This window comes from Drosophila busckii, chromosome 2R (assembly GCF_011750605.1).
Source record: "Drosophila busckii strain San Diego stock center, stock number 13000-0081.31 chromosome 2R, ASM1175060v1, whole genome shotgun sequence".
In the NCBI taxonomy this organism is placed as follows: domain Eukaryota; kingdom Metazoa; phylum Arthropoda; class Insecta; order Diptera; family Drosophilidae; genus Drosophila; species Drosophila busckii.
Genome location: NC_046605.1, coordinates 18,892,220 through 18,910,888, shown reverse-complemented (window position 1 = coordinate 18,910,888; position 18,669 = coordinate 18,892,220). Strand labels below are relative to the sequence as shown.

Here is an 18,669-nt window from a genome sequence, read left to right as displayed (position 1 = left end):
ATTCAAGTTTAACAAAAAAATTCATTGCAAAGTGTTTTTTATTTTATTTTTTGTATTTTTTTCTCGCTGTGCGTGTGTAACAAAGACAGCTATGCAAACGCTTGCGCATGAGAAGAAGAAGCAGCGTAGAAGAGCAGCAGAAAAAGAATTCAAAATTTTTGCTTTTGTTTGTCTTTGCAACAAATGTACAATATTTTAAAAAGGCCACAATTGCCGTAATAATAACAATAAACCAGTGCGGGTAAATGTGACACGAAGAAAACGCAATTGATAAAGCCAAAACAAACCACGCATAAAGTTTTTTTTATACATGTGTATGTGTGTGTGTTTGAGTGTGTCGCATTATAATTACATGTGTATGCGTGTGTGTATGTGTTATTCCTGCAACTTTGCTCTCTTTTGTTGTTGTTGTGAAATTGTAGGCGAGCAATATACACGGTGCAAAGAGAATTAACAGAAAATTAGCGTGTGTAATAGACGAAAAAAAGTGATTGGCATTGCCGAATATGAATTGGTAGTAAGGGTAATTGTAGCACACACAACACTAATAAATGTAAGGCACAACAGAGAAACACACACAGACACAAACAAGCTTACGAGTTGCCTGCCGCTGCGGAGCTCTCTACCCCCGCCCCTTTTACTAAAAATGGCTAAAACTGCTGCTGGTCAGGTAAGTTTGCCGCACACGGATTCTTTTATTTAATTGCTCCTGTTTTATTAACTAATTTATTTCTGTTTAGTATGTGCGCAAAAAACATGTAAACTGCCTTTGACATGGACACAATAACATACATAGGTATATCTTCGATATTAGTTGTAAATAGTTATTGTTAAATATGAAAACAATTACGCCGGACACAGCATCGACGGCAGCCTTGCCCCAAATGCAGCAGCAACAACATCAACAACTACATTTGCCGACACAAGGCGCTACCATTCCACAACAGCAACATTTAACACCTGTGATTATGGAAGCCACGGCGCATGTGAATCTCGTGGATGATGATGAAAAGGATCCGCTGGCATTAGACGTCTCAGCGACTCAACAGCAACAGCAGCAGCAGCTGCTGCTAGAGACACACCAACATATTTCGCTTAATGCGATAACTTCTCCCAATAAGCACACACATAGTTTGAGGTAAGCACGTCATTTGTTAAATGTTTAGAAACAATAACTGATTTGTGTTATTCTCACAACAGACGTCAGTTGCCTCGGATTATTGTGAAAGCCATACCACCACCTGAGAAGAAACCTATGCCCGGTGAGTATATCCTGGACAATGTTATCCTGTCCACGGCGACAACGTTACCAAATGTGTCACCAAGCGTCGTAGCACTGTCGGGGCCGCAGCCGTCGCCGCCAGTCCGCGCTATCAGTAGTCGACGCATACAACAACAACAGCAGGCAAAGGCTGCTGCGGCGGCGGCGGCTGCAGCAGCGGCAGCAGCAGCAGCCACGGCTGCATCTAGCAATTCGTCTTGCTCACCAGGCGGTGCCAAGTCTGTTAGCCAAACAAATACCATGCGTGAGGTTTTGGCCTCCATACCGGGCTTTAGTGTTAAGCCAAGGCGACGCAGCAACAAGAAGCTAACAACGGCCGCACAGATTGAGCAGACTAAGGATGGCAAAATTGATCTGGAAACGCCGGACTCTATATTGACATCCGCGAATTTACGAGCGCTGCTTAATAAGCAAACATTCTCGTTGCTGCCGCCTCTATATCAGCATAATCTCATCCAGCTGTTGCCTAGTGTGGATCGCGAGGCCAGCGAAGTGTTGCAGCCATTCGAGCAGGCAAGTACCAGTTGCTCTAGCAGTGACTCTGGTGAAGCCATACGCCTGAGTAGCTCCTGTCTGAATAACGAGTTCTTTGCACGCGCTTGTTTGGAATGGCGGGAACGTTTGAGCGAAGGCGAATTTACGCCAGAAAATCAAATCAAATTGAAAACGGAAGCCGAGCGTGAGAAGAACAAATTGGATCCATGGAAGCTAAAACATTTCGAGCCGTATTGGGGTGAAAAAAATGCAAAGCGTGCACCAAGTACCAACAACCTGCCCGCCTGCAAGGTGAAGCTGGAGCCACTCAAACGGCAGATGGCAACAACAACACCAACAAATCCACCACAACAACAACTACAAAAAGCAACATGTGATAATGAGACTGAACAGAAATTTAATGCGGTAAGCACCTAATTAGCAAAAGAGAATAGGACTTAATTTATTAAATAATTCATTGTTTATCATGTGTAGAGCACAAAGTGCGGGACAACAATGACAGACAGCTTGGTAACTGCAACAACCACAACAGTAGAAGCCAACAGCAGCGGTAGTATCAACAGCAATAATAACGCGTTTACGGAGCAGCAGCGACGCATCTTGAAGCGACCCTCCAGCAGTCCTTCAAGACGCAAAAACACAACAGCAACAACTGTTGGGGATGGTTGTCAAGTTGAAGTACTGGATGAGCTGCCCACAACATCCAAGCAAATAAAGCGTGACATTCATGAAAGTGTTCCTATTGAGGATGTTGTCGATCATGCGACTCAAGCAGCAGCAATAATAACATGCAACCAACAGCCACTTATTAACAGTACCTGTGATAAAATTGAGCCACCTGATGTTGCACAGTTACATAACAACACAACGACAACAACAATAACAAACGCTGCAACAAATGTGCCTGAATTGTCCAACGATTTTGTTGGCTTTATGCAGGATGTGGTGGATATCTCAGAAGGTAAGTTTGCTTTTTATAAAGTAAGAACAAAGTTTGTAACAAATAATTCTTAAACTTTAGATACCAAAGTAACGGTTAATGTGGCAACAACTTCAGCAACAGCTACGACATCATCAGCAACAATAACGCCACCGCAAGAAATTGTGTTTGCCGATACTATAGATCATGGTATATATACTCTTTGTTTGTTTTCTTTTTTTTAACTTCTGCTAACTGTTCCTAAATGCCATTTTTTTATATTACTAATGCAATCATCTCTAGCATACTTCCACAATCATCAAGCTGTCATCAGTCACAACTACTACTCATCGCCCAATTGTAATATAAATATATACAGATTTTATATATATAAATATAATAACAATCTAATTATTTCTTACAGCGAACAGCGCAATTATCAAATTGGACGACCGTTGTGAAAAGCAGCTGATGGACGATATTGCCGCCGCTAGCAGCTCAATGACCAACTCGAGCAGCTCGCCCGCAAGCTCATCGACATCGACTAGTTGCAGCACTTCGTCTTCATTGTCCTCATCCTGCTCCAGCAGCAATTCTTCCAACACGCCAGCAACCACAACCACTACCACAGCAATGCTGGCAACTAACACAGAGCCCACACTTGCTGATATGCAAGTCATGGTAGCCACATTACAGCAGCAGCAACAAGAGCAACAACAACAACAAGTAGCGCCAGTGGTGGAGCTTAATTCCAACGATATGTTTCAGCATGTGCAACACGATTGGAATTTTGGCGGCATTAAATTGTTGGCAGCCACACCCGCAAGCAATGCATCCACATCCAGTGTGGAGCAGTTGCAACATGAAGCAATACAGTTAATGGATACTGAGGAGGTTGTGCATGAAATGGTCGAGTGTCACAATCTGTTGGACCATGAAGAGGAAGAAGAGGAGGAGGAGGAGGAAGAACAGGAAGAAGACGAGGATGATGATGATGATGATGATGATGTTGTTGAGTGTATAGATACCGAACAGCAAGAGCAAGAGGAAACACTGGACGATAGCGATGGCGATACTGTGCGCGATATTGTGGCAACGCTGCAGCAACAACATCAGCAGCAGCAGCAGCAACAACAACATCAGCAGCAGCAACAGTTGCAGGCGCAGCTTCAGGATGTGGTGCAATTGGCACAACATTCGTTTATACCACAAGTGCACAGCAACGATTATAGCAATGAGGTAAGCTGGCTCTGATTTTATGAAACTATTTTTTATACTTATATAAATTATTTATAGATTACTCATGAGCTGCTGTGTGATGCGGTGCCCATGTCGGCTGCTGAGATGGAAGTCAGCAGCACAGTTATAACCAACAGCAGCAATAGCAATGATAGCAGCAACAATCTGAGTCTGTGTAGCAGCAACAGTAGCAGCAATATTACAATCAATCAGCTGCCAGCACAAGCAGTCGCTGCTGCTGCACCAGCCGTAGCTACTGCTCCGGGTGTTGCTTCTTCACAGCAACAGCGTCAGATATTGGTTGATTCGAATGGTCAAATCATTGGAAACTTTTTGCTGCAGCAGCAACAACAACAACAGCAGCAGCAACGTCAACAGCTGCAACAGCAATTACTACAGCAATTGCAAGTTGCCGCTGTACAACAACAACAGCAAGCCAGCAGCAGCAGCAATGCTTTGCAAAAAACACATCAAGCTTTGCCCGTAACGCTACGCAAACCATTTGAGATCAACAGCAATGGCCCGCAGCCGTTTCTGGCGCCCAATATGCTAGCACAGCAGCAACAACAACAACAACAACAGCAGCAGCAGCAGCTGGAACAGCAGCAACAGAAGCAGCAGCAATTACAGCAATTTGCTTTACAGCAGGCACAGCTGCATCAGCGTCAACTGCTTGCACAGGCAGCCAACAATAACTTATTGCAGCAGCAACAATTGCAACAACAACAACAACAGCAGCAGCAGCAGAGCTATCAGCAACCACAGCCCAAGTTTATAGCCAAGCCTTTGAATATTATTTCCATGCAAAGACCCGCCAATGTCTCACCCAGTACAGCAGCAACGGGCGCCGCAACCAGTAATACACAAATTCCGTCCGCCTATGCCAATGTTGTTGCCAGCGCAGTGCAGCAGCAGCAGCCGCCACAGGCAATAGCTCAGGTCAATCACAACAACAACAACAACAACAACAGCAATCCGACACTGCCTGCAGTAAATAACGTGCAGCTGAGCATGAAAGCATTGCCACCGTCGGGCGTGCCAACGACCATAGCACAGCAGCGATTGCAGCCCAAGCTGCCGACGGGGAAGGGTCGCAAGGCGACTAGTAATCGACTACCACCAGGCGCTGTTAATCTGGAGCGCAGCTATCAAATCTGCCAGGCGGTTATACAAAATAGTCCCAATCGCGAAAATCTCAAGGCGCAACTGCGTCCGCCAGCGGCCATACTCAACCAGCAGCAGCCAACGACAGCCGCAACCACAGTTAGCAGCAGCACAAATGCGCCAACGATAAATGTGTCCACCGTGGCAGCTACACCCTTAAGCAATATAAGCGCAGTTAGCAACAATGTGACTGCAGCGCCAGCAGCAGCGCCACCGCCACAGAGTCTGGTCAAGCAGGACGAGTTGCTGGTGAGTGGCGCAGCGACAGCAACACTTAATGCCGGCATGCCCCCTAATGTTATGGGCGTAGGCAGACCCGGCGTCTACAAGGTGAGAACGCAGAAAATGCAAATTAAATTATTTATTTATAAAATTGTTATACTTAGGTGATTGGACCACGGATGAGCGGCTTTCCGCGCAAGAAGTATGTACAACGCAAACCTTCGCCCACCACGGTCATAAGGCATATGCTGACAGCGGCGCCTGGAGCGCCTGCTGGCGCCACACAGCAGCAGCAACTGCAGATGACAGCGGCAGGAGCGCAGGTGAATCCACAAGCGCCACCCACGCAGGAGATATTGCATCAAAATGGCAGCGGTCAGTATGTGCTGGTGCATCGCGCCAATGTGGGAGCGGCTGACAATCAGGCGCCACGAGCGTCGAGTGCGCCGCCGTTGCATCAGAATCAGGTATGCCAATAGCATGTAAATAAATAACATTTATTATAAATAAATGCTCCTTCGTTTGATAGTTTGTTACCGTGCAGAATCCGCTGCACAGTCTTAATGGCCTTAGTATGGGCGGACGCGGGCGTCCCGCTTCGGTAGACAATAGCAGCAACAGCGTTAGCCTTCCCGTTGCTAATGGTGTGGCCAATGAAGCACTGCATCATCACGAACTGCAGCAGCAACAACAACATCAGCAGCAGCAACAACAACAACAGATTAACAATGTTAACACGGCTGCGAATATTGTGCGGCGCAATATCGCTGCAGGTAAATTGGTGTATTATTAGTGGTTAGCGAGGTACGTCTTTCAAATCCACCAAATCAACAAATTCACACTGCATTCAAGCAAATTGGCACGCCAACATATTTATTAATACATATGTATGTATATAGATTTGCTAGATTTACCTATTTGGCCCAGAGAATACTATTATTTTTAGTTACTACGTATGCGTATGTATATGAAGTGCATGTTATTAATTTATATATATAGTTATTCATGTATTTAGTAATTGTGGCATAAGCAGGTTCTAAATACGAGCGATTTTAGTTTTAATTATGCCGCAATTGTAGGTATATTTTATAATTTATATATAAATTATGATTGCAATTTTACTAAAGTATCTTTGCTGCTTTTAACCAGGCACCAATATTACCTACATTGATGGCAGCAACAATGGTAATCCATCTGCCACTGCGGCGGCTTTAATAGAGGCTGGCAACAATTTTATAGTAACAACCTCAACAGCAGCAGCGGCAGCAGCAGTAAGCGTAACAGCAGCAGCTGCTGTAACCAATCAACAAGCAACGACGCCACAACAATTAACTCAACAACATCAACAACAACAACAGCAACATCAGCAGCAGCAGCACGCTCTTCTGCAATTTCATCAGAGCGGCGAAAACACGCCACCGGGCAATGATAACTGTGCATGCACCCTCAACCCTATGGTCATTTGTCAACAGTGTGGTGCCTTCTGCCATGACGACTGCATCAGTGCGTCCAAGCTGTGTGTATCTTGTGTGATCAGATGAGAGCGTTGCCTGCAGCTCAGAATTGACAACATCTTATAATAGTTACATATTTATATATCCCGCATACCAATAACCATACTTAGCTGCAAACATACAATACATATGCATATTGTTAGATACATGTATTGCCAGTGCACAATGTAAATGGCAAATTAGTTGAAAGCGACCTACTAACCAGTTGTAAAACAATGACCATTCATTTGATACCAGACAAAGCAAATGTTTTAAACTCTTAAGTATAAGCTTGAGCAAGAAGCAAAACCGAAGACAACCAAACGCCATTTTAAGAGCAGAGGCTAAGGCACAGAGACAGACAGATCAATATAGTTTTTCATTCACTAGGCAAGCAATTTTCTAAACGATTTTTGTATAAATCCGCCAATATAAACTGCATACATACAAATATATTTGTATACTTTGTGCGTGGTTTTGGGCAAGAGCATCATGCTGTGTACGTTGTGCTTGTTGCATATCCCCTAAGCGATTTATAGTTTGATTAATTGTTTTAATTTTCCAGCAAATAAAAAGCAAATACAAACAGGATAATCAGCCTTGAAAAACTAATGTAAATATTCATGTTTAACTTTAAAATGTAATTGCATACATTTTATACATGTATAAAAATATATATAAATATTAAAATTAAGAGATCTTCAAATTTAGATTGATATATCTACATTTATATGCATCTGGCTGAAGACTATATTTTTCTAATTTGACACGTATTCAGTTGGTTCTTTTTAACACTTACATAAGCAAACATTATGATACATACAACTACCACATACAACATACATAATATAAATAAACATGTATTTTATTGTGTAATTTAAAGTTAAGCTTTTTAATTTCCCCCCTAAGTCTAAGTTTGTCTCCTTCCCCACAAAACCCAACAGCACACACCCACACACATACACTCTCTATCTTACACCCAAACACTTATCTAGCGTACCCATAATATAGTACATAAACTATTTGTAAATCGCATATTAATAATTTAAATTTAATACATAAAAACTGTTGATAAACACCACACAAATACATAAAAAAAACACTGCAAATTCTTATTGAGAACTAAACTAATTTGTAATGAAAGAGTATAACAAACAAAAATAATTAACAATTTTGCGAGTTATGGAACAAAATTTATGAAAACCCGAAAAGAAATTCATCTTGCTCCTAGATGCACTCAAAATTAACCAATAAAAATTATTACAAATAAATTAAAAACCATGAAATAGCATAACTTATTACCAGTTACCATTTATAACAATTTTTGAATATATTGAAAAAGCTGAAAAATGTATTTAACATTTATATTTATACTATCCAAATCTAAGCATCCCCGCTGCTCTCATCTCGACTTTTAAACATTTTCTTGTTGCTGCTATTTTCCTATAGCTCAAAGAATAGTACTAACTATGAAAATGCCTTGTAATTATCAAGCCCCATTAAATTATCTTCAATATATACAATTAGCATCCAGTGAGCTGATAATATTGAAGTAAAATTTGAGAAATTCTACATCTTTTCAAAATAGCTTTGGACCTAATAAGTTTTTGTTTTAATGCGCATTTACTTTGGTTTATTGTGTCAATTAATTGACAATTATTAAATTATTTATTACCAGCACAAGTCTAGAAATGAAAAATTCGAATTTACCCTGGAACCAGCCACTTATAATTTATGTTATCTTGTTTATAAAACAAATGCGTAGTTACATAGATAATTGCAATACAGCTCGAAGTGCCTCGACGATTGCGCACACCTCGGCCATGGCGCCATTTCCCGTATCGCCACACATGAGGGTCTTGGAAATACATGGAATCTCCTTGTATCCCCAACTAATTAGTTTATCAATCTGCTCGCGTGTAATGGGATGATCATACATGCGTGTATTCATTGCTGGAGCAAACAACAGTGGCTTTTCCAAATCCCAGGCTCGTACCACACACATTACGAGGTTGTCACAAATGCCCTGCAAAACAAAAATAAATATAATAGCTGTAACAACAATATTTATATATTTGGACAGCGTTAACTCACGGTCGCTATTTTGGCCAGTGAATTTGCACTCAAGGGCGCAATAACTAGAATGTCGGCCCATTTACCCAAATCGATGTGTAGTACGGGATCACCACGTTTGTTCCATGCTAACCACTCGTCATTATCGGTTAAAATGGGCACATGAGCTGGAACTTGATCCGTCTCAATGAAATGTTTTGCGTGTTCGGTAATGATGACTTTAATCTATAAGCAAATGCAGATTATTAAATGCATTATTTAAAAGATTTCAGGCTTTGTTTACATTAAATATATAAGGCTGCTTTTCATTGCTTAGTTCGCTAATTAAAGGCAGCAGCTTTATGCTAGCCACACTACCCGTGGCGGCAATAAGCACATTGCGTTCTGGTATCATTATTGTTTCTGCTCTGCCGGTGGTTTCTTCTCTGCAAATCCCAATTTCGTCCAGTCAGTTTTCTCCATCAGGTTGTTCTCCATTCGGCAACCCAGGTACTCTTTGGCCTCTTCGCGGCACTTAGCGTTGTCGTTCTCGTTCCGTCGCAAGCAGCTGGCGTAAAGAAGGAAGTGCTTTTTGCACAAGCTTTCGTGATCCAACGGAAAACTGCCCTTTTCCGGCGCTGTGGGTATGAATTTCTTTTGATTATAAATCTGTGAAGTCATTTGTGCAGCTGCCGATAAAGTTACTTCTATTATATCATTTACGTTATTTACATTTATCAAACAGCTGTTTTGTGGTGCTGCCACACTTTTGCTTATTTTCACAAGTGGCAACTCTGCATACTGATGTATACATTTGAATGTTTATTTACATGGGCGTAGAGTTTTAATGACTTATTATGTATATGTATATATATAAAGTTTAAATATTCGAAATTAATTTAGTAATTACGTGTCCCCAAACAACAGTTGTGCAAAAAAAAAAACAGTATTATTTTATGTCGATAAGTTTATAATTTTTTCAAAGAATTTTTTGCCATAACTTGTTTAATGTTAAAAATAACTAAATTCATGTTGAATGTAAAAGTTCAATTGGATAAAACTTCACGTTGGATGATATGGCGTAGGAAAGTATAGTGAACAAATAGGGTTAGTAAGATAAGTATTGGCTGTAAGCTGCGAGGAGTTCCAAATCAGATTTATATCAAATTGACCAGGCAAAGAGCCCGGCTAGTTGTATAACACATCCTTAGCTTGGTGATGCACAACACTCGCTTTTGTTGTTGACGTCACAAGAGATATTGTTGTTGTACAATTAGAATAACAACAACATTTTTGCATCAACAAAATGGATGCATCTAAACAAAACTGTATTCAAAGCTCTATAATTTTCGATATTTTGGTAAGAAATGTAGGCTTAATTTCAAAAAGCAACAGAGTCAATAAATCGGATGATTTTAAAGTTAAAAAATATAGATTCCCAAAGATTATTCCGTTTTGTTCTTCTACCAAATACAATTCAAATAAGCATAAATTATCCAAGCCATCAATACATTTAGCCAAGCTATGAAGAAAATAGTAAACAATGAAGACGAATTTGTAGATTAGTAAATAAGTCATTTCAAATTATTTTATATTTTGAGCAGTTTTGTTGCTGTCCAGCGTTTGCGCTGGCCCGTCGGCGGCAATGATTGCTGCAAAATTTGAGCGACCGCTGTGCTGTGGGCGTTGCCAAGCAATTCAGCTGTGGCACAAACTACGTCATCACTTTTTTACTGCCCAAGGTGGCGGAGTGGAGAGTATCAGTGGTTATTGCGCGCTGTGGGTGGTTTTGTAATTATGGACATGCGCCACCCATTCCGTCACATTGCAACACATTAGGGCCACTGACGGCGACAGCGCTCAAATTATATCCACAAAAAAAGAGAGAAGGAAAAATTCCAACTCACCGAAATTTGGCACTTTGTATCTGGCCGGAAGTCAGTGGGCGGAACTACTCACCAGACAGACTCAGACGAGGGCTAACGGGGCGTTGTTAAGAAGCTAAAAAAAAATGCTCTCAATACGCTAGCCAAGCAACGACAGTAATGACAATGATGTGCTTTTTGCAAACATCTTCTTTTTTTATATACATACATATATTTTATTTATTTTTTTGCCAACTCACCAAGTTGGGGAAACTGCTGCTGCTCTATAAGCTGCACTCTTGTGTGGCAATGTGGGTGGTGCTGCTAGTTCCGTAAATATTACGTCCGCTCGTCCGTCCATACAGCAATTGCTGATTGCTTTTGCGGTTAGCCGCACAGCGGGGTATCCGGCTAAATTTTGTGACTCTTGCGTTGAATATCAATTACTTAAACAGCAGCTATCTGCTCTCGCAGTTTATCTGCCCGCAGTTTTATCAATTATCTAGGATCTGCACGTGTCCTTTAAATAATAAAATATGGACTCACACGGCACGTAGACACGGCCTTGGCCTCGTAACTCAGCCTAAATGATCCTGCCAAGGGACCACACACGGAGGATACGTGGGCACGAACGCATTTGCTTTATTATGCGCTCATGAGATCATGAATCAAATGCAAAGAGCTGTGACGGAAGTTGAGATTTATAACTGGCAATGCCAATTTGTGGTTAGCAGGACAATAAATAAATACTTTTTTCAAAATATATATATATTTAGTTAAAGGGCACATTATTTACAAATTTATCTTAAACATATATTTATGAAGTTATTAAAAAATTATTACTCGTTTTCTGCTGTCTAGACTTTCAGACACCCGCTTCTAATAGAGCTCTAAAAACTGATTTTCTTTTTAGAAACTTAATTGTTGCATTGCACGCAGCTAAAATATTTAAATTTAATTACCAAGTTGACAAATTTTGATAAATGGCTTCCTTCGTGACCAAAAAACAAACAGTCTAGCCGCCAGCTGTGAAAATCTATTGAACTAACAATAATAAAAAATAACTTTTCATATTTACATTAATTCGATTTTCAACTATTTCATGATTAAAACTCTAGGCACATTGCAGTCGGCACGCTGTTTGTTGTTGTTACGCCCTTTGTAATAATTACATACAAATTGTTTGTGAAACTGTCAACTGTCCAGTGGGCGTTGAGCGTGGAGTGTGGGCGTGGCAGCGTGCAGCGGCAACAGCAGCAGGAGCGTCGGCAAATGCATTGTAAATAATATATTAAGACATTAAATCGTTCATCGAGTCAATTAATTTACATTCATTATTATTGCGAGCTCGTTGTACGTGCCCATAAGCCATGGGAATCGACGGGCCATGCGACGGGAATTGGTGACACAGCGACCAGACAGACGGCGCACAACTGCATTCTCCTCGATATTTATGTTTTGGAAATTAATAAAATCATAAAATTGTAATTAATTAATTCACAAAAGTTGCGTTTAAACAAAAAATGCACGAGAGACAAAAATCAAAAAATAAAACCAAGCCGACTGGGCTGCTTGACTGATTAGGGATTCAGGTGCGTGAGTGCATTTTTTCTCTTTTTTTTTTCTTCAACAGAATTTCAGCCAGAGCCGTGACCAGTCTTGGGTGCTGCATTGCTGGACTGGGAGCAGATGGGGGGGTAGCAAGCGGTAGCACTGACTGTCGATTGACAGATTGGACGGCAATGGCACAATACGTTTGTCAGTTCGAGTGCCACTGGTCTCCGCCGCTGCTGCTGCTCCTCCTCCTCCTCCTGCTTGGATAAGCAATTTGTATTGACAAGTGCTTCAGGTAATGAGTCGGCCTCTGTGCCTTTGATTTGTCGTTACATGGTTAACTCTACTGCTACTGACTTCGATCTTCCATAGCTGCAGATCTTTAACAAATAGTGGGCGTGGTCGCTGCTCATGATAAATTATGACAGCTTGCATTTGTTGAGTTGATTTATGTGTACGCTGCAGTCAACTATGACCCCCTTTAATTTTTGGCCAGACTTTGTTGCGCACAGATTTCCGGTTAAGAGCCAAAAAAATAAAAATAAGAAAACGTATTGTCAACTGTTTGTTGAAAATTTGCCTTAATTAATTTCAAAACATTTTTGTCAGCTTTTTAATAGAATTAAAGTGATTTTTAACATGCGGCATTATGGTTATTTAAGACACAAATCCACGCATAATTAATGGCAATATAATTCACAGTAGCACTGTAACTGAGCTGAAGTTTCAACAAAGGGATGGAGATTTTCAATTTTCAGTGAATAAAATGCGGGCATGACAACGAATTCGACATACGCTACCGTTCAAAAATAAAATAAAATAGTTACAAGAAATATATATAAAAGTTAAATTAAAGAACCAAAGAAATTAAAATTTATAAATAACATGAGTTTCGAATTTAACGATTTCTTTGCACAGTTTATAATATCGTTAAATAAATTTGAGCTTCAGCAAAGAGTATAGAATTCAGATTTTACAATTCAACTATTATTTATACTGTAGCGCATTTCGCGTGTCATTGCAGCCCATACAAAATTCAGCAAAACCCAAAAAGGGAAACTTACTTTCGGAAGCAGTTCCAAGCGACAAAAGAGCACGAGAAATGGAAAAGAGCAGCCGGCAGCAAATTGCCAGGCAAAGTGTTACAATAATAAAAACTCATGCTCGAAGGCGTGTCCCAACATAAAACTGCAAACGAGACAAGCATAAGCTGCTGGGTGAAGGGCGAAGCTGCTACGAAGCTACTACTGTTCCCCTTTGTGTGTAAGCCGCAGGGTGGGTTTTCACTCAGTGATTCGCAGAGAGAAAGAGAGAGAGAGCTGCGTATATTTTTGATAGCAAACAAACAAAAGTCAATTGTGGCAGCCAATAAGTCGCTAATGCAATTAACAATTCACACAAGGACCGCTTACCCGGCTAATAACTCAAAATGCTGCTGTGAGCCTACACGCCTCTCTCGCTTTATCCCAGTAGGCGTGACACGTGAGACACCTGGAGTGATTGCCGCTGGATGAAATGCCCTTTTAACAAACTCAAGCGACAATTTGGTGCGTAAAATTACAAAAATTTGTCACAGTTGACAATCGTACACGGCACAAGGCTTCTGTCGACATTCGCCTCTTGGGTCTCGTTTTGCTTTTTTTCCTGTTTTCATATCGGCCGTGGTGAATCGACTAAATTGGCAGTTTAATTGTTCCAATTGACATCGAAAATTTGTATGCCTCTCGAGTGGAGGCCAAAATAAATGTGTAATGCCTGCTTAGTGGGCGTGAACGTAGTTAGTTGCATATTTATTGCGGCCACTGTGCGCTACACGCAAAGAAAATTTCAAGTAAAATTCTACGCAACATTTTTATGTATTATAGTTTATTTACAAAAAGTGCTGTGTCTACACTTCAGCCAAGGATTTAGGTTTGAGTAGAAGGAATTGGGACAGCTTATATACAAAATCAACTCAAGTTTGGAAACGCGGGGTGCTGGGGGGTAACAAAAATTCTTAGTAAATACTACGCGCTAAGGTCAAAGAGCCGGCGGCATTGGGCGTTAGTCCACCCATATTGACTGGCATATTGACTCCCATGGCCACGCCCACGCCCACGCCTACGCCCACACCTACTGCTGCGGCAGCAGTTGTGGCCGCATTGAACTTTTCAAAACCGCTGAGCGTCTCCTCCGTCGCTAGCTTCTTGCGCAGATCCGGCTTGGGTCCGCTGAGGCACATTTTCTCCAGTTGCTGATGCTGTGAGCGCACCGCAAATCGATTCACATGCACAGGTATGGGCACCACTATCTTTGTGCCACTGGTCGTGCCATTGCGGCCCAATCCATGTGAGGTTAAGCCCGCTTTGACACGTTTCCATTTGGCGCGACGATTTTGAAACCAGATTTTTACCTACAGAAATCAATATTTTCGTTAACTTGAATTATTATATTTAAAATCTGTGCTCTTGCTTTACCTGCACTTCGCTTAGCTTGAGACTAGTGGCAATTTGACTACGTTCGGTCAGGCTGAGATACTTTTTGGCATGAAATTCGCGCTCAAGTTCCAGCAGCTGCTCCGAGGTGAAAGCCGTGCGACGCCGACGCGATTTCGAGCTATTGCTGCCGCCGCTTTGGGACTCCTTGCTGCCTGATCCCGACTCATGGCGTCCATCGTCACTGCAGTCATCTGAATCCGAGTTGGTATAAGCTAATAAAAAAGCAAATTACAAAATTAGCAAATTACAAAAAGCAAATTTCCATTTAGAAATTAAATCAGTATTTTTTTATAAACTATAGCGAAGTGAATAACAACCAAGCCGAAGCAACTACAACAATACCTAGACAATTGGAGTTACAAGCAATGAGATGTAATTTATACTTAAATCTAAGCACTGACCCATTTCACAATATAAACAGCAATAGTGTAAGCAACTTTTTATACACTTTGACATTTTTGTAAAAAATAGAAAAAAGTTTTTGTTTTTTGGTGATTTATTATGAAGCCTTTGCTTCTCTAATATAACTGGGTTGTTGGTTGGTGAGAAGTTGCGTGGCAGTTAGCCTCATGAACGTAGGTATTTATTTATTCCTTGTGATCAGCTCTACGAGCTTTTAAGGTGTTTCTGAGTTATTCTCATTGTCTGTTGCGCGCTGTTCTGTATGTGCGTTGTGCTCGTGTTCTCTCAGCAACTTATAATGATGCTTAGAGCATACCAATTGGTATGTAGCGTGCTCCTATCCAGGACCGCTACGCTTATTTATTTTTTTTTATTGTTCGCTCTCCTCCCCTCTCCCGAAATCGAATAAATAGATTTAATCAGTTATTATAAGACTTATGTACAAAAATCTTTTAATCTTGAAAATAGCTCCACAAAATGGTGTTGTTCCTAGTTCTATCGTTTCTACGATTTCGCGTATGTGGAGATGTATTTGCTAATATCGACTGGATATAATAAACTTAGGTAATAAATACATTTCGCAAGTTTTCAATATAGACAGCGCTTATTTGTGCTCACGTGCTGAACGTCGGCATCTGAATACGTCTCTGCTCGTTTGACGCAGCGGGGCGGGCGTCTCGCTGCTGACGCTACAGCGAAAGTGAGTTGTGACGCGTTAGCTGTTTTAACGATGTATGTGTGTGTTCATAGGTGCATGCGTGTGTTTGCTGCGATTACACTAGTCAAAGGTATTAATGTTGGTAGCGCCCAACTTTAACCTGTCCACTTGTTCTATATGAGAAACGTTTTTGAAAACAGATTCATATAAGCTGCTTTTGTTGAATGCTTACTGTAATTGCTCTTATGATAATTTAATTTAAATTTACTGATGCCAAACAAGTCTCTTGAATAGTGCAACATATTGTCTTATGAGAAAATAAAGAATTTACCGAACATCCTGTCAAACCCATTAACAGCGCTTAACAAGTTCAGACTACTTAAGAGCGCAGGCTTCTGGCGTAAATGGGCTGTGTCATAACTTGTGGCAAACATATTTATTTATAACTGGATACATGTGTGTCTTGGACCCACTCACCCCCAACTAAGGCAGAAACAACCGCAACAACATAACACTTGAAACTTAATACGCTGCTGCAACTGAAGCATGAGAGTTAAACGTTTCATTAGTAAGCAGCAGCCCAACGTAGTCCAGAAACCCACCCCCACCCCAAGATATGAATGTGGGGTGTGGGGTGTATGTCATGATTATTTTGGTTAACGCTTAAGCGCTTTTTTAACACTTACACGCTTCAGCTAAGCGCTGTCACTGATTTATTTTGTATGCTCGCACTCTCTCTCTCTCTCTCTCTCTCTCACTCTTTCACATCATCATCATCATCAAGTGCGGCGGGGGTGGCAGTTCATATAAATTTATATACACAACACCCCCCTGCGTTATGAATATATTATCTGTAAATTTGTTGCGCCTGTTTAGCTCTGCTTTCAAATTGAATTAAAAAGCGTTAGAGGCAGACTTCGTAGCACAAGTCAAGTGGGGGTGTGGGGTGTCGCTACATTATAATGCGGTTTGCTGAAAGTTTTGCTTTTCCATTTGAATGAGTAAATCGTTACGTTTGTCAAAACGTCAACTCCATTTTGATATTATTGTTGTTAGAAGTATCTTTCGCCCTTGCTTCCACTCGCTCACGCTCTTGCTCTCCTTTCTCTATCTCTCCGCAGACGAGCAAGAGTTGTGAAGTTTATGATTGACACCAAACATTGGGTCTTAATGCGTTTTATGCTAATTTCGCTTAGGTCTTAATTACCATGACAAAACCACTTTAGATCGTGGACTGGACAGGTCGATTAGTTTGCTGAGAGTGTCTTGCAAGGGATGCGACCAAGAACAAAGCATGGAGTTTTGAAATTATGAAATTATTAAAACTACGTACAATTCAAAGATTTTCCTAATCTTATATTTATAGTTAGACAAATGTAATATCTCGTTTAAATATTTGAGATTCAAAACTTAACGGCTACAATTTATAAATTCTTTTTCTTTCTCACTTACCACCATTGCGACTTTTATCCAATTCTGCATTATAATTTCTTGGCGACATGGTGAGGCTAATATCGCTGCAGGAATCATTGCTGCACTCAAAGTCCTCATCCATGCCCACATCCAGCGCTGGCTCCACCGGACTGTGTGACTTTGAAGGCGATGATTGTGACAACTCCTGTGGCGGCGGCAATGACATTTGCGCGTGCAATTGACTTTCATCCTGAGCTCGGGCTGCCACCATATGTTGTAGGCGCGCATGCAAGCCCAGGCTGTGCACATAGTCCTGGTTCATAAGCTCCGCAAGACGGCGATAGCTTAGATCATTGGGCGTGGCAGCATTTAGTGGGAGGAAACGCGCATCGAGCGTATGTGGGGCTTGCAGGCGCTGCTGATAGGCAAGCTCGGCATCATTCGGCTTGGGCGGACTGAGGCTCAAGGGGTTTAAGGCAAGTTGTGGCGGCGGCGGTGGCGGTGGAGCTGGCGGTTCCTTGTCCGTTAGCGGCGCAGCTAGATAACAGCCGCCGGATATCAAGTGGCTGAGGCGTTCGTGGTTTTGGGCGAAATATCCATGCAGCCAGGGATTATAAAGTGGAAACTGTGTTAATCCTAAAGCCATGGCACGTGTGCTGAGCTCGCGTTGCCTATCCTCTTCACGTTCTTGTTCCTGCTCCAACTCTGCTGGTTCGGATTCGACCCTTGCGACGGGTGTTTGATTGGCAATTAGACTCTCAATAGAAAAGGGTTTCGGCGACGGCTTCGTTAGCTTAGCCTTAAACTGACCACAAGAAATGCCCGAAACAATATCACGTTCCATAGTGCTGAGCCTAAAGACTTTTATTCACAAAGTTTTTAATTGATTTACTATAATTTTTGAACACACTTGCATTTCCGAACTCGAACACGTCTCGCGCGCGCGCTCCCGTTAACGCAGTGAACCGTTCAACGATCTCAGCACAAATGAAAGCCAAACGTACGCAGACACATCACGTACCCATTGTCATGAAGCACCCAATGCTCGCCATCCAACCAAAACAACCACCACTCACACAACAGCCAAAGCAACAACAATAAGCAGGGCAGAGAGTTGGCTCCGCCCGCTCTTAACAAATTCAATATGGCGCGCATGGCAGTGAGCGAATGTGTGAGTGTGTGGGTAGCGCTCAGTGGCGCTCATTGGCTGGCTTGCCGGCTGCACTTGTCTGTTTTAACTTGGAGGCCCTTTGGAGCTTGGCAAAAGGAAAGGAGTGGAAAGCAAATTTTCTTTAAAGCAGGCGGTAAACTAATGTTTAAGTTATTTTTGTAATTTGCCGCAAATGAATATTTTATCTTAGTACATTGGTATTATGCTTAAGAAAGTGCTGTTTGCGATAGAGCGAGAGAACGCTGCCTTATAATTGTTTGCTG

General features: G+C 41.5%; 4 protein-coding genes across 9 annotated transcripts; 1 reads left to right on the top strand and 3 right to left on the bottom strand.

Moving 5' to 3' along the window:
• The first annotated feature begins 342 nt into the window (after positions 1 to 342).
• LOC108596986 (polycomb protein Asx) lies at positions 343 to 7,432 on the top strand. Of its 4 annotated transcripts, XM_017983249.1 has the most exons (12): positions 343 to 670; positions 741 to 796; positions 862 to 1,138; positions 1,201 to 2,182; positions 2,252 to 2,738; positions 2,799 to 2,906; positions 3,000 to 3,056; positions 3,121 to 3,935; positions 3,993 to 5,429; positions 5,486 to 5,788; positions 5,851 to 6,094; positions 6,471 to 6,862. In XM_017983249.1, the coding sequence occupies exons 2-12, from the start codon at positions 775 to 777 to the stop codon at positions 6,860 to 6,862; spliced, it is 5,124 nt and encodes a 1,707-aa protein (XP_017838738.1). In that variant the 5' UTR covers positions 343 to 670; positions 741 to 774. The 4 variants fall into 4 exon arrangements, with proteins under 4 accessions (XP_017838738.1, XP_017838737.1, XP_017838740.1 ...); XM_017983248.1 differs by having other exon boundaries at positions 741 to 1,138; positions 6,471 to 7,432; XM_017983251.1 differs by having other exon boundaries at positions 741 to 1,138; positions 5,851 to 6,125; positions 6,471 to 6,544.
• Positions 7,433 to 8,480: 1,048 nt separating this feature from the next.
• On the bottom strand, positions 8,481 to 9,293 carry LOC108595657 (phosphopantothenoylcysteine decarboxylase). The gene is made up of 3 exons (XM_017980934.1): positions 9,171 to 9,293; positions 8,909 to 9,112; positions 8,481 to 8,840 (listed from the first exon to the last, which is right to left on the bottom strand). The coding sequence occupies exons 1-3, from the start codon at positions 9,279 to 9,281 to the stop codon at positions 8,580 to 8,582; spliced, it is 576 nt and encodes a 191-aa protein (XP_017836423.1). The 5' UTR covers positions 9,282 to 9,293; the 3' UTR covers positions 8,481 to 8,579.
• Positions 9,273 to 9,565, bottom strand: LOC108595658 (cytochrome c oxidase assembly protein COX19). Its single transcript, XM_017980935.1, has one exon. It carries the CDS (start codon positions 9,545 to 9,547, stop codon positions 9,281 to 9,283), a length of 267 nt encoding a protein of 88 aa, XP_017836424.1. The 5' UTR covers positions 9,548 to 9,565; the 3' UTR covers positions 9,273 to 9,280.
• A 4,590-nt stretch (positions 9,566 to 14,155) lies between these two features.
• On the bottom strand, positions 14,156 to 18,244 carry LOC108595448 (homeobox protein unplugged). Of its 3 annotated transcripts, none has more exons than XM_017980684.1 (4): positions 18,146 to 18,244; positions 17,275 to 18,096; positions 14,742 to 14,974; positions 14,156 to 14,677 (listed from the first exon to the last, which is right to left on the bottom strand). In XM_017980684.1, the coding sequence occupies exons 2-4, from the start codon at positions 18,077 to 18,079 to the stop codon at positions 14,282 to 14,284; spliced, it is 1,434 nt and encodes a 477-aa protein (XP_017836173.1). In that variant the 5' UTR covers positions 18,080 to 18,096; positions 18,146 to 18,244; the 3' UTR covers positions 14,156 to 14,281. The 3 variants fall into 3 exon arrangements, with proteins under 3 accessions (XP_017836173.1, XP_017836174.1, XP_017836172.1); XM_017980685.1 differs by having other exon boundaries at positions 17,275 to 18,089; XM_017980683.1 differs by having other exon boundaries at positions 17,275 to 18,244.
• Positions 18,245 to 18,669: the final 425 nt, after the last annotated feature.